General features: G+C 38.6%; 1 protein-coding gene across 11 annotated transcripts in view; it reads left to right on the forward strand.

Annotated features, from left to right (window-relative positions):
• The first annotated feature begins 2,906 nt into the window (after positions 1 to 2,906).
• USH2A (usherin) overlaps positions 2,907 to 27,834 on the forward strand; it is a 374,435-nt gene continuing 349,507 nt past the window's right edge. For 10 of the 11 annotated variants that reach the window (XR_008429695.1, XR_008429696.1, XM_053936916.1 and 7 more), the window contains exons 1-3: positions 2,907 to 3,109; positions 3,617 to 4,296; positions 9,464 to 9,629. Coding sequence is in view for 9 of the 11 variants with exons in the window: in XM_053936916.1 (XP_053792891.1) it covers positions 3,776 to 4,296; positions 9,464 to 9,629 (687 nt within the window). In the remaining 2 variants the exon portion in view is untranslated. Of the gene's footprint in view, positions 3,122 to 3,616; positions 4,297 to 9,463; positions 9,630 to 27,834 lie in introns of all 11 variants that reach the window. The other variant, XM_053936908.1, reaches the window with a different exon arrangement.

Genomic DNA, 27,834 nt, shown 5'->3' on the forward strand with positions numbered 1-27,834 from the left:
AAATTGCAGCATTCAACTAATCAGCACTGCACAAATTTGAGCTAATATTGGTTTTAAGGGGGTTTCAGAACATGACACAGAAGCAAGCTTACAATACACCGCAAAATTCTGCATTTTTTCAGAACTCTTTATGAACAGAAGACAAGGCAAAATTGATGAACAAACTAGGTGTCAAGACTTTTCCCACCACTAATGAAAATATTTAAAAGCAACTGTTAAGGTGCAGAACACCCCATGGTGTTTTAGGAGAGAAATAATTACCTGAAATTCTACGTCAGTCATCCCAAGAATTATGATTCTAGGAAATTATTTTAAATTGTAAATTGTCATTGCATTGTGTAAATATAAAACATACACATGCAATTTTGCCTTGTTTGTGCACACTAGCTTTGTACAATTGTAGTTTTGAGTAAGTGTAACACTGCATTCCCTTCATTCTCTTACTTTTTCTTCCTACCAGAGGATCATTGTTACAAAGTTAAACACATTGAAATTTGGCAATGGTTGTGTTAAGCCTGCCGTTTATGCAAACTCAATTAGCCCCTGTGGTTTTACCATCTTCAATGAGATGTTCCACTGAGCATGTAAAAATAGGTAAGTTTGAGGGCTTAATTTGATTTTAGGAAGATGATTTCTCATACAAAAGTTTGCTTCAGAGCATTCAGATGTTTAGACATGCGGTCTTCAAATCTTCTAGTCAAGGCACAGGCTGCTGTATAACAAACCTGCTGTATGGTATGGTTTCTTTTCCTCATCAACCTGCCCTGACCTCCTAGAGCCTCTGTGTGTCCTGAGACACTATCGGTGGATTAAGAAAACAACTGCTGTGGAAAGGGTTTTTTTGGATAATGCTATCTGCCATGGATAGGATGTTGAATCAGTAGGATCAGGAGGCCAGTTATGTCACAACTTTCTGGTGCAGGTCAGATTCTCCAATGACATTGGGATTGCTTAAGGCACCCCAGGGGCTAATGAAAGCTTTCCTTCATGATGAAATTAACAATTGTAACTAAAAGCTTGAAGCACTCAAATTATGTCACTTTCCTTGTTCCAAAACTCAAATTCTGTTAAATGGGCATAATGTGTCTTTTATGAGAATTTGTTGCATCATTAATAATAGCATACTTTTTTTTTTTTTTTTTTTTTTTTTTTTTGCCTGGTAGGATTCTCTGTTTTCATAAATGTATGTTGAACAGCCTTCAAAACACTCCTGTGAATAGGGTCTGTATTTCCTGCAAAATCACTCTCAGTTTTTTTTTGTTTGTGATACAGTTTATGTTGCATGCCTGTTCTTGGTTGCAAAGGCCTTTGGATGCCTTCTCATCGTTTAACCTCCTGCAGGTAGTTTGTTGATTATACTCCTGATGAACAACAATGTAGTGATCCTTAACCTGGGAAACTGTTAGCCTGCAGTGTGGTTTTGCAAGGTTTGTACTGCTGTCTTGTGTATTTGGATGAAATATGCAAAGGGGAAAATTGTCATTTCTGCTTGTTATTTTGAGGAATAGAGGGTGTAATATGAGTCAGGGCCACTTTCCCAAACTGAGCACTACTGAAAGATGCTATAGTCTGTCTGGAAGGTGGTAAGGCTGTCAAGTATTGGCAGAATATAACAGAAAGTGCATTTTGTGGTGAATGTATCCTGACTTTCCTTTCGGACATCTGTTAGACCCGGAAGGATTCTTGGAGCAAGCCTGCTGGCTGCTAGAAAGGGATGGGAGCAAGCAAAACTTGATTTTACTTATTTATTTCTTGATTAATATTTCACAAATGCCAAGAAAAACACACAAGCTGGTCTGGTGTCTTTGATTGATTGGTAAGCTCCTATCTTTGCCAGGTGCATGTTCCATGCTCATAACTGTTCCCATTCTTGATGTCCTGAGATGGTACCTAATATCTAGGATTTTATTACCATATTTTCTGTCTTCTCTCCTGTGTGTTCTGTAAGACCTGGTTTGCTCTTGATGTGCAAAAGCCCTGGCCGTCGCACTGTCCATGGTACTGTGGTAGCACGTGGTCTGACTGTATTTATCTAGAGATGCTTCATGGGCTGAGCTCTTGCACTGTGCCTCAGACAAATGTTTTCCCCCAAGCCCTTCTGTGGTAAACAAAGTTCTTTACATTTGAATACTTTAGGGCATGTAATTCTGACAACAGAGCTACAATGCTGAATGACTACCAGAACATGAAAACACTGCAAAATGACTGATAACATTTCTGCAGGAATTACTATTTACCTTTTATGACCCTAGGAAAAAGATCTGTATTAAAGCAGAGATGTTCCAGGAGCAGTCAAGGAACTTGTTTGATATGGGATGAAGGGCTTGTTAAAATGCATTAATAGCTATGACAGAGAATGATTTCTTAGCAGTTGTATATGTTGCCAAAGAATTTTGTCGCTATGTAGCCAGTAAAAGTCCAAATATGCTAAGGTGACAAGTTACTGGAGGCAATATCAACAAAACTGTAGGGAAATACACCAGCCAGGTTGCAGCTCATGCAACTTCCAGAGTACAGATAAAATTGATAGATGCTTCCTATATCCTCAGGGGACGTATTAATTAGTGCTTCTCTGTCCAGAAACACGCGTGAACAACCCGCTGCAGCTCATGCTCAGCTCACCGACGACACCTTTGCAGCTTGTTTGTGCCCGTTGCGCAGTGCGCTACCAAAGGGAGAAACGGGATGCGGGAAAAACGCGCCCGAGGATGCTCCTCCGCTGTACAGTGTGCCTGTGGAAAGCGAGCCCAGCGCGGCGGCCCGGTGCTGTGGAGCGGAGCGGCGCGTCCGGCGCTGTCCCGGCGCTCCGCTCCCTCCCGCCCGGGCGCGGCGCTGCCGCTTTAACGCGCGGCGGGGCCCGGGGCGGGGAAGGCCGCGGCGTTGCCGGGCGACGGCGGCGTCGCCGCGGAGAGCGCCGGGCTCCGCTGGCCCCGCTGGCTGTGCGCCGCTCCCGGCCGGGCGACAGCGCTAAAGCAGCCCTGCCACCGCTGCCCCGGCCCGGTGCGCCCCGGCGCTGGCGCTCGCTGTTAGAAAAAGCTCCACACGGGACAGATGGGGAACGTGGTTTTAATCAGCTTTGCCGAGCGCTGAGAGGAGCAGCCGGCGTGAGGTGGGCGGCGGGGTAAGGCACGAGGGGACGGTAGGAACACCGCTCCTGGCTCCCCGGGGAGCGGGGGTGTCCCTCGGGAATAGCGCGGTGGGGATGGCAGCTGCCAGGGAGCGGTGCGAGGCTGAGGTAAGCGCCGGGGGGCTGTTGGCGTGAGGTCCAGCCAACTCGCTCGAAACCCTCAGCAGAGACTTTCAGAGGCCCAAGTTGCGTGCCCCGGTTTGCTGCCGTGTCCCGTATTCCTTACTGTGACAGACAAAGCCAGGTGACGCGACAGATCCGGGATAAACTCCGCTCGGCCATGAGCCTGCGTGCCCTCGAGCCGGCCTAATCCCGTGGCCTTGGCTCAGAGAAATGTCTCAGTCCCAGCCGGCAAGGTTGTGCAGGTGGGCCTGCTGGCTGGAATCTGGACGAAGAATTCAAACTCTTGAAATCCCTAACCGGGCATCATCTCTGGTGCAAAAAAGCAGGTTCCTCCTATGGATTGTGTCTGTTTTCTCTGGTTTGCAGATCCTGGCTGTCACCCACGTGTGTTTCGCTGGCCAGAAGACGTAGATGTCCCTTGTGACTGAGTCCTTGCATGGGCGTTTTGAGGATGAAACACTACATAAACTCTTAAAGCACAGCACCTGAGGACATTGCTACTGACATGGACATCATTATTTATTTATGTTTGCTTTAATCAGGAGGAGCTTTTTCGTAAACATGAATTGCCAGGCTCTTTCCTTGAGATGTCGTTTCTTGTTTCATGCTATTGAAACATTAATCTTAACTTATTATGACTCCTTGTTGTTGGTCAGCTCTCAGGGACATTTCCCTAGGCTTGAAAATGTGGGAGCTTTCAAGAATGTGTCAATTGTGCCAACTCAAGCCACTTGTGGGCTGCCAGACCGAAGTACTTTTTGTCATAGCTCAGTAGCTGTTCAAAGTATTATATCATGCACTCAGAGGTTTTGTGTTCAGGAATGTCCATATAGGTCATCACCTTCGTCCTACAAACCGCTTCTTTCAGAAGACCTTGGTACCTGTATCACGGAGGACAAGAGGGACTTGCATCCAGGGTCCTCCAGCAATGCTTCCAGTTTTATTTTTCATAATCACAAGGATTGCTTCTCTACTCCCCGTCTTCCAAGGCTTGGAGCTTCATTTACGTTAACTGTATGGTTGAAACCTGAGCAAGAAGGTGTAATGTAAGTAGTATTGAAGGTGTTTACTTTCCTGGTGCTCTTAAAAAAATTGATCATTGTAGTCACAGTCATTATTAGCAAGCTCTTTAAACTTTTAAAACTTTGGTGGGAAACTGTGACGTTTATAGAGCTGTATTTAGGTTGGGGTCTTCCCAGATGTCAAGACAAGCAGCTTCAGTTTCAGTGGCATTGACTCCGATGATAGTCCAATGGCTTTCAGTGTTCGGAGCTATTCATACATAATGTGCATGTCTTTTCTCAAAAAGAGAAATTTGTATTTCCAATTCACATTCCTTCTAAAATCTGCTAGAAAATTATGTTGTCGCAGGGTTGTGCTGTTGCTGCTTTCAGGATGGAAAAAAACTTATCTAAGATGTTAAGACTTCTCCAAGACAAATTTGTCTTAAAAACAAATACAGAAAGCCACCAAAATGTATGTTTTGGACATATAGAAAAGAGGCCATAGCGTTCTGGAAGATCTGGGGAATATTGCTGGACTGGCAGATTGTGTTGCTGCTTTAACAAATGATTCCACTATTTAAACTGCTAGTGAAATTTCACTAAGTGCTCACAAAGTAGAGGTGGCTAAACATGTTCCCTCTCCTGTTTGCCTACATGTTGCATTTTCAGGAAATACTGCTGTTAGAAGTGACCTTTCAGCTTGACTGGGTCTTACTATAATGAAAAACCTGCTTTTTGAAAAATGCATCCCCGATCCTGCAAAAAAAGTTCTGTCATCTGTCACAAAATGCAGAGCCTCCTACTCTTTCTTACCTTTCTTTAACAGAAAGCACAAAGAGTATAGTTTGTTCCTTCGGACGACATGCCACAAATTATTTTATACTTGTATTCATAACTTATTCTTAGAATATAGCTAATGATCTGCTTTGTTGAGGCGTTCTTGATACTTATTTTGCATGCTGATGTGAAATAATCACTTGTCTAAGGGTAGCAAAGTCATCAGAAAAAATAGAAATATTTAAAATCATACTATGTTTTATGCAGTGATAATTACCTTAAAAAACTTGATGTAACTGTAGAATTTGTGGTTATGGAGTGGAAATAAATGATATTTGCAGAGCAAAAGGGACTTCTGAGCTGAAGTTAAATCATTTCAGCTGGTGGTATGTGTAAAGGCATCTCTGGAACTTTGGATATGGTTTTCTGTATAATGTTTGAATCTTGAACATCAGAGAGTCCATTTCTGGTGTGTTCGCATGCCATGAATTCCTGTCCAGACACATGTAGGCTCATCAGAGTCTCCTTCAGCAGAGCACATGCCTAACTTGAAGCAGAAGCATCCTGCTAATTTCCAAGCAAGCTGTTGCAGTGATGTGTTGAGTGAGATCTGTGAAAGTCTTTTGTCAATGGGATAGGCTTTGATGCATGGAGCCTAAAACAATGAAATGTTATGTCCTTAGTTTCAAATGATTAAGTGAAGAAACCAGATTCTACTGATGACTGATAAGCCATGGACTAGTGAAAATGATTAGCTTCCAATTGCTGCGGTGTTAATAACTACACAGTGTGCATATTCCTGTTCAGTGGGTTTTATAGATCGCTTTAAAATTTAAATGTTTTTATTCAGTTTTTGTAATAGATCACTTCATTCTTATGCCTTGTGAGATTTGCTGCTATTCAACATGTAGGAAGGACAATGGTAAAGCCCCGTCCTGAAAACTGAAGATGGACAGTAGTTACTCCAGTGGTCAGGATGATATGGCACTGTCCATGGTCAGGATGACATAGCACTGTCCAGGTGCTTTAATTTCATTGGCACAGAAAGAATTGTGTTAATTTTTCTTTTTTCATAAAAGGAAGAATTCCAGTTTTGGTGGAACAGTTGTTGCACATGAATAGCCATTGAAGCTTGACTCAGAAGGCATCTTACAAAAGAGGAATAATTTATCAGCAGACTAAGATGCTTTCCTTTTCTTATGTTGGTTCAGTGAGTCCTTTAGCTTGGCAGATGAAGTTTGATTTACTGGATGTCCTACATTTTGCAGTCCCTGATGGGGAATTATCCCTGTTACATGCCATTTGTGAGACCTTTTAAACCCCATTATCACAGCAGACGAGCCTCACAGAACTGGGATGCATTCTAACAAAGTCTTTGTGTTCCCACCAAAGCATTAGGAAGATCAGCCAGAATGAGCTGCTCATTTTGCCAGTAGAATGATTGAAAGTTTAACAAGGTGAGTTTTTTACTGGCAAAATGCTCTTACATCAAGTAGAGCAGACCCCTGTGTTTTGGACATGCCATAGTAATGTGTTTTTGTGCTGAATTTTATATGGTCTGTCTGTGAGAGTGTGTGCTTAGGAAAGAAGCTAGGAGTGTTGCTGCACAATATCCCATTTCATCCTGTGACATTCTGTTAGGTATGTACCCATGTAAGACAGTAGCAGGATTTTTGTTAGAAGTTACTGTGCTGGCTGAAATGAGAGAATTATGGGAGTATCCAAGTCTGAAGGCCCTTTAAAGATTATACATAAGCAGAAATGCAAAAAACTTTCTTCATCAGTTCCATATACCAAGTTTTCTTATTTGAATCTGGGAGACAATACACTTTGATGCAGAGAGAAGAGTCAGGTCATGTTACAGATTTATTTGAAGTCCTGATGTTCTTCTAAGATGTTTAGTAGAGATTTTTGTAGGCATGCTTTTAAGTCACTGCATATTGGAAATGTTGAAGAAAAGCAAGAGTGAGAAAGCACTGGCATTTGTACTCCAGTCTTTAAATTTTCTTTCTCTTTAGGTGGTAAGCAGGAAGAGTTCTTGCCCCTGAGTTTCATTCTAGCCTCATGCTTTCACTCTTGCTGCATGTATTCATCAGTTAATATAATTACCTTCAGTAAGCCTGTGTGTAGCCTGTATGTAAGCATTAGCACAATATAGGAAACTGTATGATGATAGCCCTTCACAATGGAATAACATAAGAATATGGGTACAAGCTTTGCATATGTGAGTAACCATGACAGACAGCTTATATCAATGTAGTGTGAACTGGAGCAAGTTCAGATGTCCAGAAGATATTGATGGTGGCAAGAAGTGAGCTGAGACCTTTTACAAGCAAAAGAATCAGAGGAGTGACCTGATTATGAAGTGGGTAGCACATAGATTTTTTTTAAACTTTATTTATCTAAGGGACTAAAATCATATGGTACTACTTATTATCCATTCAGATGTTTTACATTAGGAATTAGACTAAAAGGGGCATCTGATTTTGAACCAGTGCAGATGTTCCCATTTGCTCCAGTTAATGTGTGGGCAGCACCAGTGCAGCCATGTTAGATTCTCTAGAATATTTTTCTCTTTGAAAGCTAACTGAGTGGATTTGTGCTATTGGCTTTTTTTCCAATCCAACCCCACTGAGATATATGCAGTCAGGTATTGGCTCTGTGGGACTGCAGGTTACCAGAAGTTGAAGACTTCACAAAGAATAGTGGCTTCTCTCTGTAATCATGTCTGGAATGGAAAATCAAGCTCAGAGTCAGAAGTAATGCCTCTTCCTATTTCACCTATATTAGACCTAGTTTGGATTTTTTCTTTTTCCTTCCCTCTCTTCTCTTTTCCCTCTTGATTTTCCTCTTTTACTGGTAAGTCACAATTCACATTTGTTCTTTCCAGTTTTCAAAGTGATGTACATCAAGGTCGCTTCCCTTCTTAAAGTCATGACACCTTTGGGGATAAAAACAATGTGGGGATGTTTGTTTTAGATAAGTAAAATAAACAAAACCCTGGATTATCCAATTATTGTTTATCCAGGAACTGGGTAAATCCAGTTCCTAAATATTTTGCTACTTAGCTGAGCCTTCCTTCACATTTATTATCTAACAAAACTAGCATGTTTACAAGCAAACAAAATATTGAAAAGACCAGTGGACAATTTATTAAGAAATGTGGTTTTAGTAAGGTTGGGAAAACAGAAGTCTTCATTTTGCAAGGTGTTTCATTGACAACATTGCAGCAGGCTAGAATAATAACAGGAGGAATTAATTTTTCCTTGGATCTAAAGGTGAATTAGTGAATAATGGCAGTATCAAAGAACAACCTTTTTGATAGTTTTCTTTTATAAATGCAGAGTAGATGAAGACACTTATGAGTAGGGTTTTCTGGTTTTTTTCTCTTGAAATATGGGTAAGACAATACTAATCTCGTACAAATTTTATATGCTTCCCTCTTGTGATCTAGTGCACTAATTTAGTCTGGTGTAACTGTTAAAATATTTGACTTTTCATGGGTCAATATATTGAGAACCATTTTTTTCAAGCAGCTCAAATGGGAAGGGTAGAACTTTATAATTTTTTACTGTATTTATGATTGCTTTAATAAAATACACACTTGTTACACAAGCATATAGAGCCTGTGCTTTCTCAGGACTCTTGACGTCATGGTGATTGGATTGGCAAAAACATTTCAGCAACTTAAAATGAAAAATAGGTTGCTGTGGATGGTATTCTCTGTACCTTATATGACGTTGTTGCATTTGCTATTGATGTGACTTCTTTGTGGGTAAAAAAATTCCTAATAAGTGTCTGGGTATGCTTCTTGCCTTGCTCTAGTTTCTTAGGTTAAAGAAAGACACTGCAAAGGGGAGAGTGTAGGGTAAGCTGGTGTTAGGGCTGCCTTATCTACACAGACTGGGTGGAAAGATGGAAGACATTAACAAAGCATGTCATTTGTACTGCTTTTTGTGGTTATATTGCATTTGCCTTGTTAGACTAAGGAAAATTCAAGTGCCTCCACGGGATGTACTAAGTTGCACAGCTTTGTGTGAGAAGTGTGGCAGAGACTTGCACAGTCGCTGTGGTTTCTGTCATGGAAGCTTCAAGAGAGGAGGCAAACTGGACCCCTCTTTCACCCCTAAATGAACTGGGGTTGCCAGCACTCAATAAACAGAGCAAAACACTAAAAAAAAAAAAGAACCAAAACCCCAATACAACCAAAAACCCTCACAGGTTGAGATAGAAAATACCTTTGCTAAAGTTCTTTTACACTTAGTACATCCTGTGACTTTCACTGTCACTGAGCATCTTCTCAAGAGCTGTATTTTTAATGTTTATTTTAATACATTCTGGTTAGCATCACTTTACAGGATAGCACCTTGGCAAGAATGTGTATATGTGTGTGCCTCTGACCTTATGTTGTTTTTCTTGGTTATTTCCAAAGGTGTGTGATAGAAAAGGCTATTGATGGGCAGACTGTGTTCAAACTCACAATCTCTGAGAAAGAGACCATGTTTTATTATCGCACAGTAAATGGTTTGCAGCCACCAATAAAAGTAATGACACTGGGGAGAATTCTTGTGAAGAAATGGATTCATCTTAGTGTGCAGGTGAGTAAAATAAAAACGATTTAATATTTGTTGAAACACAACATTTGTGCGAGAGTGGTATAACTGTATAAATATAAAAGAATAAATTGGGGGATGTAAATGATAACTCTTGAGTCGTGTAGTAAAGATCTTAGTTTGGAAGCTCATTTTGAGGCAATTGCTAATTTAGCACTGGAAAGAAATGCTGTCTGTTCTTCCAAACAGTCAGACTGTACAAAACTGAAAATTCTCACCTTTAAAAACATGAATATGTGAGGTGAAGAAAACCTTGTATTAATATTTTAGATACTTATATCTAACATTACCAATTAGTCTTGAGTCTCAGGTTATTTCCTACAGAAGGAAATGCCATTCTCATCTATACATGCTAATGTACTTACCTTATGGAATTGTGTTCCGTTTAATTTAAAAAGCTTCTTACAGTGCACATAAGTAAATGTGTGAGTTTGTGCAGGACCAGTCAAGCTAGTAAGTTACAGAGCTATTACCTCTTACTTTAAGAATATGATTCAGAATTGTTAGAGCACAGTCCTTGTGTTCTAAAAGTCTTCTGTTGACATAACTTTTTAATAAATATACAAATATCTGCCGAGGATAAAGCAAAATTGAGTTTGTTAAAATTTAAACTGTATGTATGAAAATCAGTAAACAAACACAGAAGAAATTAAAATTCAGTTATTTGCATGTCTTGTAATTCCCAACGGACACCCTAGTAAATTCTATTTGTGAGCCAAGTTCAACTAATAATTATAAAACACAATTATCAGGTATTGAAATGTTTATCTTTTCCGTCCTTCATTTCCTTTATCTGTTCTATTAAATTTCATTTGGTCTACAGCACAATCAAGAATAGTTTTGCTGCTTTCTTGAAACTTGCTAAAAGGTATTGACTGTGATTTGGATTTTTAGTGCTGATCTTGTCACTTGTAAGAAGTATCTAAACCGATGTCTTGATTTTTTTTGCAGTTTTCTTTTTTCCAGGATAACAGCATGGTAGTGTGAATAAGATTTTGGCTGTTGGATTAAAAGAGTGACCTTAAGGTAGAACTAATGAACTTTACACTTCAAGCACTCCAAGGGTGCTATATTACTGCTGTTGCTGTCAGCTGCATTTTGTACCTCAGAAACTGCTAAAGCCTGGCACAGCCAAGTGAAAGTGAAAGGGCTGGTTAAAGACACACGCAGATCTTGAACTGCATTACAAAGGAACGTGAAGCGCCCTGTGGAATTTGGTCCTTTGTTTCTCTGTAGAAAGTTGTTCAATTCATAGCAGGAGTAAAGAAATACAGCTTCTAGACCCTTGAAGAAACTGCAGGCTTAATGCCTTTTGAAGTTTCTGAGCTTGGGTAGAACCTTTCTGTGCTTGGTGCTATTGTAGGATGCAACTTGCCATTAAAGATGGTAGTGGCTGCAGCCTGATCCATTTAGCCCTTGGTCTGGCTAAAGGCAAAGGTTTGTTTGTTTGTTTGCTTTTTAGCAGGGGGCCAAAAGCATTTTTTTTTCCATAAATGGACAACGACAACATGAGCAAGATCATACAAAAATATGCAAAGTAACTTCCATCTGGAAGTGTCTGCGTCTCATATACCCAGCCACTAGGCAACAGACACCATGACAGAGGAGAGTGAAGTACTGGTTACAGATGTGAAACTGAATTTAGAGAGAGAAAAAAATATGGTGGGATGGCAGATATGTTTGGAATTCAGGTGTAAGAGCATATGCCTATTCAGGAAAGATAAAAATGAAAGCTAAATGGTGGAATAGCACCAAATAGTAATTAAATGATAAGAGGGAAGGAAAGAAGAAAGGATAGCACAGACTGAAAAATAATTTCTTTGGAATAAAATAATTCTAGGTGAAGAGAAGGCTAGTAAATTAATTCCACTGAGGTAATCTAGGAATTTAAATCCTGGGGCTTGTATTTAGATATGTAATTTGTTAGAGGGAACTACTACTAAGAACTGTGTCTTTGCAGAGACTTATTTTCCAGTTTATGGCTGGGAAATTTAAGTTCTACTAACAAGAGCGGGACCCACACATTCCTGTGTGTTCTGCATGAAGGGTTTCTTCATTGAGTAGTTTGCTGAAGCAGAAAGTCTGGATATACCAGCTTTGTTAAGTGATGAGGGTGTTATCAGAGGTGTAGGTCTCAAGAATAATGTCGAGCATTCATAACTAAAGTCAGATGAAATAGAAGAGTAAACAGTTCTTTGGTTCTCTAAGAACACTTTCAGGTTTCAAAGAGAACAAACACATACAACTATTTTTATGAAACAAGGTAAACTTTGGAGTTGGGAGATTGAATGGAAAAAAGCTTGGAGGTTTTTAAAAATTGACAAAATAAAATTAAGATAAATTTTTGCCCTTAAAGGAAAAAAATATGGATATGTACTGCCGAGGCTTATCTGTGTGAATAAGTACCCCTGCAGCTAGAGAGGGCAAAGTGTGTGAGCAGTGGGGAATGGGGAAGTGGATTCACAGAGAATGCTGTGTAGGATAGAAATAAAACTATAAAGTGGTTGATATTAATTAGACTGTCAAATAGTAAAAAATTCTTGCAATTTTTTTTTTTTTTTTTTGTGTAAGAAGGCAAAGCTTGAGTACAGTGAGAGTGTGCTTGAGATTAAGGATGATTTGAGTAAGATCCCAGAACAAATAAATACCTTGGTTCTGTTTTCGGGAGTCACAGAGCAAACCCAATCAGGGTAGCAGAAATTAATGCATGGAAACAAAAGTGATCTTAAAGAGTAGAAACATGAATTTGCAAGCTGATTGTGTACATGCTGCTGCAAACAGATGGTCTTTGTCCAAAAATTCTGGAAGAACTGGCACACGAAATCCTTTGACAAAGAGACATTCTATGCAAAGCTACTAGTCAGAGATGGAGCTATAATGCTTCTGTTTAGGAAAGGTGTCCTGTTGATGCCAACCAGCAGCCACATACCTGGGCCCTCCTCACCCCGCCAGTGGAACAGGGGAGACAACAGAAATAGCAAAAGTGAGAAAGACCCATGAAGTAAAAGGACTGGGAGGGGGAGCAAATGATGTAAAGGCAATCACTCACCACCTCCCACAAGCAGACCACTGCCCAGCCAATGTCTTAGCAGCAGGCCACCTTGGAAGTAAAATTCCTATCTCCTCACATTTCTTTTTCTGCCCTAGTTTTTATTGCTGAGCATGAGGTTTATAGAGTAAGAAATATCTTTTTGTCCTAGCTGTCTCCCCAGTTTCTTAATCCAACTCTGGCTTACTGCTGAGGTGGGATGAGGAGTTCAACTGGGAAAAGAAAAGGGCTTGACATTGGGTAAGCTCTCTTTGGCAATAACTAAAATACTAATATATTATCAATGCTGTTCTAGCCCCACATTTGAAACATGGCATGGGGTGTTGTGAAAAAATTTACCTCCACCCCAGCCAAAGCAGGTACCAAGAGGAAGGAAAAAGGATCTTGGTTATGCAGACTTATGTCTTGATGCAGTGGTGTATGAGGATTTAGAAAAGATCTTTGAAGAAATAGATAAAGATGTGGAGCTAAATGAAAAAGGGGATAAAATGCAGTGTGGATTTCCTATAGATAGCTCATCACTGTCTAGCCTCTTAGCTTTTTTTTTTTTTATGAGAAAGCTGATTTCAGGCAAAGTAAATGTGTCAGATTTCGTCTGTCTGGAATTTAGCATTGATGTGACAACCTATGAGAAGTTGTAGGGTCAAAGGGAATGCTCATGGGAAGGATTGCAATAGATACTACTCAGAGGAACTTGCTTATAATCCTGGAGATGGGGCAGGCACAAAACCAATTGAATTATTTGAGATTTAGTCTTTGGACCAGCCTTGTGTTTTATTTTTGTTAATGATCTTACCAGAAATATTAAGAATTCCTATCATAGCAGCTGGTAATAGACATAATCAGAAAGGGGAACAGTAAGATGTCGTACAGGAAGAATGGCATGACCAAAAAGACTGGGAGAAGTGGCTTGAAATAAAATTGCTATTACAAAATGCAAAGTAGTGAACTTGAAACTCCTCTACAAAATTTTCTACTGTTCTAATTGTTTTTGATTGGTGAGGATCAAGTATTTCAGGCTTCTGAAAATTTTAGGGTCCTACTGTGTGTTTGATCTGGATTTAATGGTATTTTTCATGTATATTTTTAGGTATATGTTAGCAAAAACTCTGAAGGTACACACTGGAGTAAAAATATATAACATTAACTTAAAAAAGTCTGTTATGCACTGAAGTGAAACCTCAGAAAAATTGGCATCTTAAAATCTTAACTTCTAAAGAATTAAAAAATTGAACATAATTAAGGTCAATTGTGTACCATGTTATCTCTGAAAAGTGAAACCAATATCAGATTTATTCCACTTATTAACAGCAGCACCATTGTGTATTTTCTTTTTCAATTGCAGTGTTAAGATTCTTTCACTTTCCTTTTGATACTTCAGAATTTATTTAACCAATTAAGAAGAGTGGAGTTTAAACATGAATTTGCAGATACAGATGAGGCTGCTGAAACAGGAGATTCTTTGAGAAATGTCAGATTGATGTTTTTGTTTCATAGTTAGTGTCTGAAATTATAAAAATAGTCTTTTTGCTAGCCTGTATTTTGCCTGATCATATCTATGTAACTCTGCCATGTTTTGGCAGACTATAGCACATTAAAAGCTTTGGAAAGTAAGTTTAAAATCTAAATGCAGAGAGGTAACCGTGACTGAATTACTCTCCTGGGAGGAAAATGCTCTTAGAGTGCCTATTGAAATCAGCATTATCATTTCAATACATGTCAAATATGAGTCATTTCCTAGTTTAGGCAAAATTTCTTTATAAATCTTTAAATCTTCCAGTTCTTTCAAGAAAAGGTTAAAGTACTTATGATTTAATGAGACCGCTTTACATCATAACTGTTTGACTATCAAGAGAAAACTTGTCCTTTCCAATTTGTGAAATCCTTTTTTTTTCTGCACAAGTTTTGGAATACTTTACAGTTTATTTTATAAGCAAAGAACCTGAGGCTTAAAAGCAGGGAGGCAAACATTTATTCTATATGCTTCCTCTGTATGTCTTACTAAATACAGGCTGTTCTAAACGGTATGGTCCCTAAGTTTGATAAGGACATGAGAAAGCAAGGAAGCATTTTGATTTAACAAACCACTTTGATCTCCTCTTTGAAGTCATCACTTACTATCTATTAAGAGTAGTTTGTCAGGTCCAAGAAGGGAGAGTTTGCATTAATTCTGCGTTTAGGAGCTTCTTGACTATTAATTGCAATTGTGTGTTGAAAATATTTGTGAGGATGCAGTCTATCCACCTGGCTGGTGCTCTGCTCCTGCCAGACAGTGGAAATAAAACACACATTACAGTCTGTCATGTATTTGAGTGTGTGTTTAAAGAACTGTTTGCAGACACAATGAGCATGGAGCTGCTTCAGTATCTATTCTGCTACTGTTGCAGGCCGTTCAGGTACTGCTGCTGGACATGCAGCCTCTGTGTTCTTTGATATCCGTAAAACTTTTTTGTTTTTTCCTGCATCCAGAGGCCCTACTATGGTTCTTGCCTCTTCTCCTCGTGTTCTGTGGGTATTAGGATGCTGATTGTGTACATTTGAAAGCTCTGTTGTAACTTCAGCTTCTTGAGAAAACAGGATATTTCCCAGATGATTGATTCTACTCACTGTCTCTTAAACTACTTTTCTTGCCTGAGTATGAGTTTGAACATATTTGCAGATTTAAATTTGCAGTCTAACAGCTGCCTTGGAACACAAGGCAAGGAACTTTGCCTGCACTAAGATTTTAATTTCAGAGAACACCAAAAATATAAGTTTTGTCAATGCCATCTTGATTCCACCTCTGGAAATGGCAAATTTACTTTTTTGTAATTGCAATTGCAAATACCACTGAAATCTACCCAGACTCTGTTATATATGGTAGGAATGGAATTAAGCCTTTGTATGACCAGTGCTGAGAGGAGGTAGTATTGAATGTTTTGCAGAAGCTATGCCTTATTTGTCTGGAGAGTTTCAAGATTTGAAAACCATCAATCTTCAGTTTGCTTTGCAAGAAGTTTCTTTCCTTATACAAAAATAAATTGCAGCCAATTAAGTTGTATTTTTAATAATGAAACCACTCCATTAGGAATGATTTGCCTTGTTATTTTTCCCCCTATCTCAAAACTTACTGTCCTGCAGGTCTCAGGTACTTTTGTGTGCTCTTGAATTGCATGGGGAGAAACTATAAGAGTTTGGAAGTGTATCCTTGTGCTTGTTATAGCTGTTAGTACAGTGCACTAAGAGGAGACTTGCTTACATTGTCACTTTTGTGTATGGGAAGAGTTATTGTTGATCCAGGTTTGCCTTCTGTCTATTTTGAGTCTTGTTTTACTATTGATATGCTTCAATTTCATTCCTTTTTGGGGAGACCAAGCTTTGTACAGTGCAGTATCACCACTGAGAGCACACTATTTTCAATGTGGGCAGAGTGTCCTCCAGCAAGTAGTTCTTGGCACGCAATGTGTGAGCAGAAAACAGGCAACTTATTGCAGCATCTCTGCTGGTAAAGATGAATCACAAATACTGAACAATTGTACTTCCTGCTTTATGCTGTGCAAGTTTTTATGGAAATGTTTTCACAAGATACTTGAAACCTTTTTTGACAAGTCTGAAAACTTCATGAGTACAGCCAAATAGAAGAGCTTTTGTTTTTGTGGGTGTTTGTTTGGTTTGGGTTTGTTAGTTTGTTTTGGGGGGCTTGTTTATTTATTTTTAGAAGTAATTTCTACCTTTGGTTAAAGTTTTTGTAGCTTAAAGACAGCCTTAAATCAGAAGTCTGATCAAGAAATGGAAGGTGAAACTTTCATGTTGACCTTTGTGCAACCTCCATTATTTATGTGTGAACTCTGTCTTACATCTTGCATTAACATCTGTGTGTGCAGCAAATGGAGGGTGACATAAATTACACGTGTAGATCTTGTACAACACAAAATCTGTGTGCGCTGGTGGCAGTCCAGAGGGGGAATCTTGTAAGACTTCACATGTATCATTTTCTCATGGAAGCAAAGAATTTTTCCTGGCTCTGAACAGCTTATCAGGTTGTATGGAAAGTAGAAAGATCTGGGATGGAAGAGGGAGAGGAACTCCTGTTGTCCATGTATGTCATTGCAGTGCCTTGGCTCAATAATGCTGCAATTTTAGCTTAATTTAAGGACTCTTCTGTCTGTTTGATAGCTGTCTAGATAGCCTGTCTTGGAGTATGAAAGAAGAGTACATTAATAGGAACAACTTTCTTTTAGATGTATCATGTCAGGGTCAGCTGGTGATACCCCAACAGTTTGAAAGTCCTTGTTCCCCTAGCCCGGCAGCTGAAGAAGAGATCTGGAATGTGTCCGATTGTGCTTTCAAGGTTGTTTATTTCTTTTTATCTAAACATTCTTTCTCTGACCTGCCAAGCTCTGGCTAGCAAGGAGGCCGTAACATTCTGGCGTGCCCTCTCGGGTGGTGTTTACCTTTTATATCAAAGTTACATATAATCTGTTTATAACAATGTACCAATATCTAACATCTATGTTGGACAGTGTGTCCCTACCTTAAACCAATAGAAAAGAGTCACCATCACACCAAGACATGGAGGACAAGAAGAAGGGAAAGAAGGCTAGGACACGCCCAAATTCTTCCATCTTGTATCCCCTTGAGCCCCATTCTAAAAACCCCAAAATTCTACTTTTCCACCCTGTATTAATTCAAATATCACACTACTAAAACCCTTGTGACTTGTAATTCCTCATACAAAATTGACAGCTTTCCACAGGCTAAAATCGAAGCCACAGATGTTTTTGACCTCTTGCCAAGGTCTCCGAGCCCCCTGCCAGGGTCGCAAAACAGCCAGGGCAGCCAGAGGGATGTCCTGGACTCTGACAGTATCATTGACTTGTTTTCTGACAGTCAGTGGGTTTTGAAGCTTCTTAAGCTGGACTGTCTTGAATAGTCACTAACTGACCTGTTTTTTGTTTAATAGTCTAATTATTTTTATTTTAATTTCCAAATTGGAATATATATAATTATAGATTATTATGATTACAAATACATATTTTATATATATATATATATAAAAAAATATATATAATTTATGTTTTGGCATTGGATTCTTGTGGCAATGAGTTCCTCATATGGCATTATGGCTGTATGAAATTTTTCTTTATTTTAAATCTGCTGTCTGCCAGCTTCTTTTTGCTGATTTATTTTGCCAGTTTCTTTTTCTTTATCATTCTTATGCTTTTGGATATTTTAATTGTAGAACTTTATCACATGTTAAAATCATTCATAAGTGAGATTTCTCCTTATATTGAAGCCATTCTGCATTTTTTTCATCCTCATTGATATTTTCAGAAACTTTTGGGGTTATTGGAGGATGCAAGAGACAGAACTCCACTTGTTATCCCAGACACTTTGCACCACAAATTTCTAAACAATAAAGTTTTGTGGGCTTTTAAAAAAATTTCTTTCCCAATAAGGAATGTTTTCTTTTTGCTCATTAGTGAGGGACTCTCTATAGTAACTCCAAGACCACTTGGAGCAGTGACTGTTCAGAATTTAGTGTTGTGTTTACGTGGACAAGAATATTTTTCTCTTCTGCTATCTTGTGGTTAACAAGACATTTAGTCTGCTACTTTGCTGCCTGTTCCTTAGCAGATCCTTTGTACATTTTAAGTAAGCTTTGATTTTTATTATCTGCATGTATTCACTCCATCTTTTTTCACCTCGCTAACCACTTTTCAATCCTGTACAAAATGTTAGATAGCAGAGATTTTTGGAGTTAGTGATAAACTACTGTCTCTCTGTGTGAAATGTGACCATTTAGTCTCTCCCAAGTTTGAAACCTTTCAAGAAAGCCAGTATGTTATATTGGTCAGTTCTTCTTATTCCCATGCATCTTTACTTCAAAGAATTCAAATTGGATCTTAATTTCCTTCCACAAAAGTCATGTTGCCTTTTCTAGTGTACAGTATTAACCCATGTGCTTTTCCAACCAATTCATCCAATACATACTTGATTTTATGGATTCTCAGAAGAAATGGTCCAAGACCTCTTCATGTATCATGTCTACAACTTTAATTTCTGCATTGTTCTTTGCTCTGTGCAGGGTTAATTTTTAACACCTTTGTGTGCAGAGTGTTTTTTTTTTTGTTTTGTTTTGTTTCTGCTTCTCTGAAGGTACTAATTTTTTTTCTTTTTTTTTCTTTTTTTACAAAAAGGGCTGTAATACCAGCTTCTGTAGTATGTTTTAATACAATTAGCTCATTTTATCAAAATTTGAACTTTCTTTAAGGCATAGCAACACTTCATCAGTGGTATGATCTGTGTAATTCCTGACATTCAGGTTCAAACATCTTGTGCTTTAGATTTCAAAGACAGACTGTAAATGACGACAAAGTATATCTATGTGCATGCTTAGTTAGGACAGTTCTGGTTTAGATACTTGACTTTTCTCCAACTTTTCATTTCTTTCCTATCTTGATACACAAATAAACTGCCTTTATTTGGGTATAGGACCAGCTGACCCTCCTTTGATTATATCTGCTCTAGAAAAGGGTTTAGATTTGGAATTGACCTAAATCCCTTCTTTCAAGCACTGTTTGTGTGCAGAGTCATGCAGCCTTGCTTGTCTGACCCTTTGTGATACTGGCAGCATTTCAAAAATGGCACTGGCTTTTTATCTTCTGCCTCCTGAATAAAAGCCAAAATATTTTCCTCTCAAACCTCTCTTCTCTGCTTTCTTGTGATATTTAGGTCTATCCTTGCTATTGACTGATTGTAGATGGCCTATCTTGTGAGGTTCATTGTCATTACACCTCTAATCAAATAATGATATGATATTCAGTGGCAGCATAGAATAAACCATCAACATTGCTCCTAATCTGACATTTCAGAACTTCAAACTTCTGTTTCTTTACATTCAACTTACCCTTGAAGATTTATCCTCAGTACTCAGAGGTACATGCCTTTGTCTTTCTAGCTTGATGACTATGTCCCATGGGACTTGAGTGGTTCTTGGAATCAGGACTGGGCAAAAGAAAAATTCTGTTGTCTTTCTGAGCTTCTCTGCTTATTGCTTACCTGTGCCTTATGTATGTACCTCTTGTCTGTAAGTCAGGTAATTATGCGTGTAACAGGTTGCATGCCACTCTTCTGCTGGACTTTTGAGTGCATTTAATTATGTTTGAAGGGCCTTTATCCTTATACTGTGTTTATTGACATCCTCATCTGTGCTGTTCAGTAATCTTCCTGGCTTTCCTGTGTCTTAACTCAAGGCCTGTACTCTAAAGTGCTCAGGAGATCACTATGAACCTGATAAGTAGCCTCTCCTGGTCATCTCCTGGCCCATCTCTAGCAAAATGTAGTTGAGGGAGCTGCTGCATAAACTATTTAATTTAACTTTTTCCACAAATAAACTACCGACAATAAGCTACCAAAACACTGTCCTCCAAAGTCTGTTTTAGTCTGAGTGCAATTAACAGCACAATTTGGATCTCTGGCAAAGCTTGGCTGCTAAGATGATTAATAACTCTAGAAAAAAGCAGTTATTATAAAAAATGAAAATTGAAGCTTACAGTGAATTGCCATCAGAAAGAATGCTAGAGAGTTGCAGTACAGAGGAATAGTTGAATGACCATTTCTAAAGGACTTTGTGATGGATGGTAGAAAGCAGGGCACAGAGGAGGAGGGAAAGGCCTGAAGTAAGGTTGTAGGGAAGAATATGAAAAGAATTAAAGACAGACTTTTGTGGCTCCTTGACCATGAAAAGAAACTAAGCCCTGAAAGAAGAGATGAGAATTTATTTGCAAAAATCCCTTAACTGGATACATGGAACTTTCTGTGACAAGACATTCAGAGGGCAGAAATAATTGCTTTCTTCTTATGTAAATAATCCCCCAAAAAAGACAGAGGAATGGATTTTCAACTTTTCAGTCCCAGCAGAGCTGTTCAGCTCTGTTTTGTAGAACCAGTGTATTCTTGCATTAAATTTGGGAATGACTTAGGAGTCATATTACTGAGTGGTGTAAAATGGTGCAAAATCTTCAGATATAATCAGTTTAAAAGACTAGAATTTAATATGCGGCTGATAGTGTCATAAAAGGTTAATAATTGTACATTAGTAACAGCGCCCCTCATTTGTGCAGGTATCTGCTTATTCTTTGACTAGTGAAGCAGAAGACTTTATTCAGAAGGGACATTTCATTTGACATCCACATCTCATCCCTAATCTACATGATTACAAGTAATTCGTGAAAATTCTGAATCAGTGGTTTTGCTGTTTTTTAAATGGAGGGGGCAAAGAGAAAATATTCATTGTTATGAGATTGTTTAAAATGTACTTTCTGACCTTTTGCTTCAAGTAATTGTGGCAAGTGTGTGTAACTGTTCTAGCTACTAAAAAGCAGCTTGTTGAATCCTTAATACTTGTCTCCTTTCATGTTACTGTAGTGATCATCGAATGTTGGATCTGATTTCTTCTGTGATTTGGGGAAAATAGAGTCATTATGCAGCAAGAAAGCAATTGTTCCTCATGCATTTTCAGATCTGGTGACTAGGATCCTCTCATGCTTTTTTTGTTTGGAACTCATTTACAGCACAGGTGTCACTTGTTAAAGCTTTCCGTGTCAAAAAGAATATAGTTTGGTGCATAGTTAAAATAGTAGTTGTAGCAAAGCTTATTTGTTAATTACTTTAGTTTCTAACAGACTCTGTATTTGCAGTTTTGCTCTCTTGGCTTCTCTCAGCCACTCCCCTGCCCCGATGTGTTTGTTCTGTCCTGAGGCATCAGTAGTAGCTTGATACACCTCTACTGACACTGATGATAAAGGATATTGGTGCAGTGCTGGCTGGGGTAGAAAGTGGAATAGCTGTAATTAACCATTTTAATACTTCATACTAATGAAATACTTTCAAACTACCGGTCAACAAAAGATTAAGTGAAAATTGCCAATCTATACTTGGAATGATTACTCTGTACAAAAGGATTGCTAATCTCTGATTCAATGTTGATTCTAAAGCAGTGTTTACTTTTTAAAATACTGATTCTTTAAAAATACAGACCCTTTCAAAAGCTGTCTCTTTTCACATGGATCTTTATTTGTCTCCAGTCTGGTTTATCAGATAATTGAGTATGGGTTACATCACTCAGTTTTTAATACAGTAGTAAAATTACCCCATATGAAAAATGAACAATTTCTTATTTTGAATCCTTCTGCTTGCTGTCACTTGCATCTTTGCATCTCGAAGGCTTTGTTCTTGAAATAGCTATTAGTTTTTCTTAGGCTTGTAAACTGCCTTATGGATCAGACTGTGTTCCAGTTGCTTTTTGATTTTGCTGTTTAGAGTCAAATTTATATTAATAAATGGCTTAATCTTGAACAGAGTTAATTGTTTCAGAAGCATTCAGGGTTCCTTTCCCCTTATACCCTACCCCTCCCCCCCCTTTTTTTTTTAATTTATGTTGTTCTTCAGGGAATTTGAGCTGAACTAGTGGATCTATGCACGACAAGAAAGACTTGGATTGAAGGAAAACCATTTCCCACTGAGAAGGGATTAACATTGTAGGAGATAGTGAAAAAGAAAAGTAAAGGAGGGCAAAGAGAAAAGCTAAATATCTTTTATACAAATGCTAGGAGCATATGTAATAAGACTGCTGAATGGGAGTGACATGTTTTCAAGGATAAGAAAGATATTATTGGAATAAGACAGACAACCAGGAAAATGAAGGGGGATTTAAAATGCCAAGATACACAGTTTCAGTGAAGGAAGAGCTAATATTAAGCTGAAAGAGATGTAACAATATTGCTGAGGTATAATACTCCATCTGCAGTAGGAAACACTCCTGCTCTCACCCCCTCCATTTAAATTTTTTTCTTTAACTACATTTTTTAAAAACAAAGTTTAGTGGCTTGCATGCAAGCTAAGGACAGTTTAGTGTAGTTGTGATTCTTGGCTGTTGTACCAGACTTGCTGGTGGTCAGAAAAAAAGCCCTGGCCATAAAAGTATTTAAGACATGCAGTGGTCCCTAAGAAAACCAGAACTTTGATTTGAAGAATGCTGGTGTATTGAAGAGAAGACAGCAGGGAGAGAGAATGTTAGAGATCACTTATGATATGAACTGTGTTAAAACTACAAATGAGAGCATGTTTCTGCTGTTACTATAAGATTGCTATCTTTATACTGTTAATGAAGCAGTGGAAAATATTGTCAGAGTTATGGAAAAGCTGTAAATGTAAATCTGTATGTGGAGACAAGAAGCAAAATCAAATGATCAAAAATAATGAAATTTGAAATGGTTGTGGTGTGGGGGTTTGGGCTAGATGGTGAAGCAGCCCTAAAGTTATTGATTTTAGCAAAGCTAACTTTGAAGGAAAGCAAAATGCTCCTGGGGTTTTTGCCTGCAATCCTGTGATGAATGGGAAATCCACTCCACACAAGTAGAGAGTACATAGTGTATAAAACACGTAGACAGGCTGCAATTAAAATTCATCCCAGTTAAGTCAAGAAAAGGAAAGGCCGATATGGGCCTGAGGCAAAAGAAGGAAAGGCAAAGAGACAGCTTGCCCCTCCCGACCTTAGGCTTTTTCCTTCCCCTTCGCTGTTCTTTACCATTTCTTCTTCTGTCCCTTTATCTTCTCCAGCCCTTCTGTTTTAAGATAGTTCTGTCGCTGTGGTCCCCTGATGAGGTTTCTTCCTCAAGTCTCTTGTTTTTTTCACACTGCATTTCTCAGAGTGTGGGCATAACTGTTCAGAGTGCTCATATCATGGGCAGGAGTCTTTCTTCCCTTTTCTCCCCAAAACCACACTGTGCATCCCGTTAAACATGTTTGCAAGATGTATATAGTAGACATATTTTTTCTTTCCCAACTTCTTTTGTCTGTTTGTGAATCTGGGATGATTTCAATTCACTGTGTGGCAAGGGAAGCCAGAGCTGAGAAGGGCAAGCATGGGGTATGTAACAATTCGTGTAGATGGTGTGGATATATGAAAATCTTTAGAAAAAGACACTGTGCTGGAACATCTACTGCTGAAATGGCAGGATTTCTCTGGGAGACAAGAGTGAAACAAACACATACATGGTTGCAAGTGGTATTCCTTTCTTTTGTGTAAAGTTACAACACAAATTGTGTCTGCTTTTGGGATCCTCTGTGCAAGTTGCTTTATTGTTCAATCTCTCCCATATATGCATTATCGGACATCTTGTTTCAAGGTGTAAAGAACAGATATGAGGAAGAAAGTAAATTTAACTTGAGGTCTGAATCTGGGCAGGTGTAAAATGACATTGCTGAAGCTGAAGGCAGTTTGTAGTAGCTGAAGGTCTCCCCCTTAACTAACGCAAACGGTTTGAACAAATTTTCATCTCGCATTTTATTTTTAAAAGGTGCACAAAGATTATAATGGCAGAAGTGGACTTTGGAGAGAGATTTACTGGGACATTGGTGGAAGATTGAATGGTCTATTTCTGTCAATCTGTACTCTCTCTTTTTTTTAAATTGCAGTGATTTGTTAACTGCAGGAATTGCCAACAGGCAGAGAGGATGACCATGTGGTCTTATGGTATTTGGCTGATGCCCTGTTTCTGAAGATGGTATGAGGGATCATAAAGTTTCATTCCATGTGCATTGTGATGATAGTTGCATCTATATTTAAAGCTTTCTGTCACTGAAGCACTCTTGGTGTTGTCAGATGTCTATTGGACTGGATGAGCTGCAACTTCTTGCAATTGAATGTCAATAAGACCAAAGCAATTTTGGTTGATTCATAGCACCAGCTTAAGCATATTCACTTCCACAGATTACATTTGACAGATAGTTACCTTCAGCTGAACTCTGTGGTTAGAAGCCTTGGTATATTCTTGACAGTGAGCTTAGAGCTGATGCCTAATGTTTATTTCATATCCTGTTTTTGCCTTCCTAATACTGCATGTGTATGTCTACATTTAAATAAACTCACAGCTGAAGTACTAGTCACTCCACTTGTTATCTCTGGACAGAATGTTGTGATGAGTCAATTTCACTATTTTAAAAATGGTGGGTTTTTTCCCATTTAGGCAGTTTTAATTGCAAAAGCCATCTAATGAAGGCTTTTTTCTTTTTTGTCAGGAACTTCTGGAAAAGTGTCTGTCAAAGTCTAACAGGATAAGAAAAAAAAGAGGTAGAGGATGTAAGCAAAGATGAAAAAGCATTATTCTCTTTGGAATGTTTTTCTGGTATTCTATCTATTTCTGGCCTGCAGGGAAATATAGTCAGCACAGGTGTTCTTACCCTATTATGTTAGTGGAAGTTAAAATCCTCTGGATTCTGCAACAAAATTGTGCACAGTGTCATCAAATACTGATGTGTGTTAGCATTCCCTATAAATTTTGCAAAGGCGTCTTTCTTTGTAATTTTTCATAAGAGTTCTAAAATAGTCTGGGTTAAAATAGTTTCAATCCTTGATTCCGTTAGTTGATCCTGTTTATGGTGAACTTACATGCATTGAAACTTCATTTGGAACATACTGAAGAATCAAACCTTCGAATTATTTCAAACCATTTTTTTTCTGTGGGTTTGTAGGCAGCTTAAAGCAGCATCCTGATTTTGAAAAAAAGATCAGTGATTTAACACCAAATACCTTGTACATATATTGTTTCCACTCACACATTCAATTTCTATTCTTAAAGGCAAAGATGATTTTCCTATAGAGCTTAAGGAGATTCTGAAAGGGAGATTTTTAAAATTCTGCCTCACAGTGAAGAATAGGATTGCAGCATCCTTGAATTTTAATATGAATGAACCAAAAATAAAATACTTAAATTAAAATGTTTCCAGTTGCATATTTCAGGTAGACTGATGTGTTCTGGTGAGAGGACAGAGTTGACTCTGTAGTTTTGGCAAGAGCTAGATAATGAATCTCATCCTAGAACTATATTGGCAGGTCTTCCTTCTAAAAATGACAGAGTGGTTGAAAGTAAAGGAATTTTCCCTAACCATGGATGGTAACTTAAGTACCTTCTTTTTGAAAATCATCATAATAAAGTCCCTGGCCATGTTGTAACTTGTGTTAGTGGTGGCAGTGAAAAGCCTGGAGCCCTCTTTGTTTCCTTCCTGTAAAATGCTGTTTGTCCTGAGAACCAAAGATGTGTGAAAAGCATCACATTGAAACCTCCATAGTAGCCAGAGTTGCACCTTGCCTCTATCATCTGTTTTTTTTCCTTCAGACTTGTGGCTAAGTTGCTTCAAGGGCTTAAAATACAGAGGGGTGAATTTGGGTTTGCCTGGGGACATGGAGTTCTTACAGCTTAAAAACTACTTTTTTTGCCATGTGAAGGTAGTATAGTATTTGAATATGGAAGGAGAGGAATTTAGAAATGTGTGCAAATCATTTAATAAGAGCAGATAAAATTGATTTTATTATGTGTGTATCTTTTGCATTTGCTATTGGACAAACCAACTAAAAACAGACTGAAGATTTGAAATTGTGACAGGGTTGTAGCTGGAGCAGCACCAGCCTCAATGGCAAACTCATTCAGGCATTTCTTTTGCTGGTGCAGAAGGTGCCATTTGTCTGTCAGGTGTTATGCGGATAAATTGTCTGAGCTGGCTTGTCCTCTTGGATATTCTTTAGTTTCCACAACCCTCCCTCCCTCCCACAAACTCCCTGTCCCTATTAACTTGGTTATTAGCGTCTTTGCTGGTCTGTTTGAGAACAAGTTCATAGACAAATTCCTCCTGACATATCCTTGTTCTCATATGTTTGCTACATAAATTCATTATCTCTTGCCAAGCTTTAGATCTGCCAAGTTCCCTCTGTTGTCTCAATTTTCATTCCAGATAAAAAAATGCAAAGCACAAAACACTAAAAATGAACCCTTTTTATTTTAAAGGTTGTAAGCTTTTATCTTTGAGAGAGGGGAAAAAAAAAACCGAAAAAACACAGGAGACTTTGATGTATGTAAAACATCTGTCCAAACATCTCTAGCAATAATGTCATAACAGTGATAGTTCTTATTCTTAAATTATCCATTCAGCTAAGGTTTTAAATTTTGGTTAGTCTGCATTTTGTACTTCCTAAGTATGGCTAAGCCATATGGGACTGTAGGAGCAGGCTCTGTACTAATGCTGATGAGTAATGTGTGGAGTAGAAGATGGTTGAGTGATGTGGAATACTGACTCATCTGCAGAGGTTAAACTGTGGTAACCTCTTTATTTTCTAAAGCAGTCATAATGTGGCTGATAGACTACCTGAAGGGTTGGGAGGAGTAGAGGAGTTCTGGGGTCTTGGGATCATACTATCATAGAATATCTTGAATTGGAACAGACCCACACATCATAGAAGTCTTGCTCCTGGCCCTGCATAGCACCAGCCCCAAGAGTGCCTGAGAGCATTGTCCAAGCACTTATTGAACTCTGACAGGCTTTGGCTGTGACCACTTCCCTGGGCATCCTGTTTCAGAGCCCAACCACCCTCTGGGTGATGAACGTTGTCCCAGTGTCTGACCTACATCTCCCCTGACACAGCTTCATGACATTCTCTTGGGCCCTACCACTGATCACCTGAGAGAAGCGATCAGTGCCTGCCCCTCTTTTTCCCAGGCTAAACTGTTTTGTTCCCTGTTTGTATTAATGTTTGAGAAAAATAATAGTTGGGGGCAAGAATCTGCTCCCACCTGTATTCCTACATTTATCACATTCTTTGCATTTTTTGTTGCTGTTGTTTTTTTTTCTTTTTTGTTTGGTTGTTCTTTGTAAAGCTAAATGTAAATATAGTAGACAAAAAAGAGGAAGTAAAAATTAGTTGAATAATACAAAATGAGACTAAGGCAAAAATTAGGGGTAGGGAAGGATCCTTTAAAATGAATGTTCAAGGTGTGTAAATTCTGCAATTTATTCAGTGAGGAAAGGTGTTGAATTGTGGCAGAAAGTTGTCTGTTGTTTCTGATTCATCAATTTAGGGACGCATAGATGCTCAGATGTTTAAAAAAATATATAAAGTGCTGCAATGTAGTTTTTGGTCACTAGCTCTGCTTAAATGACAGCTGAAAGTAAGCCTGGATTCATGCTAGTGGTTTCATCCTGGTTTTTCCCCCAGTATTCTTTTGCTGAAGTCCTTATCACTGACCTTTCCTCTTTACAGAAAATCATTTATGAAATATTAAAGCTGTATGGAAACCTTTGTAATTGCAGCTTCAGCAAGATTTG

Source organism: Vidua chalybeata, chromosome 3 (assembly GCF_026979565.1).
Source record: "Vidua chalybeata isolate OUT-0048 chromosome 3, bVidCha1 merged haplotype, whole genome shotgun sequence".
Classification (NCBI taxonomy): domain Eukaryota; kingdom Metazoa; phylum Chordata; class Aves; order Passeriformes; family Viduidae; genus Vidua; species Vidua chalybeata.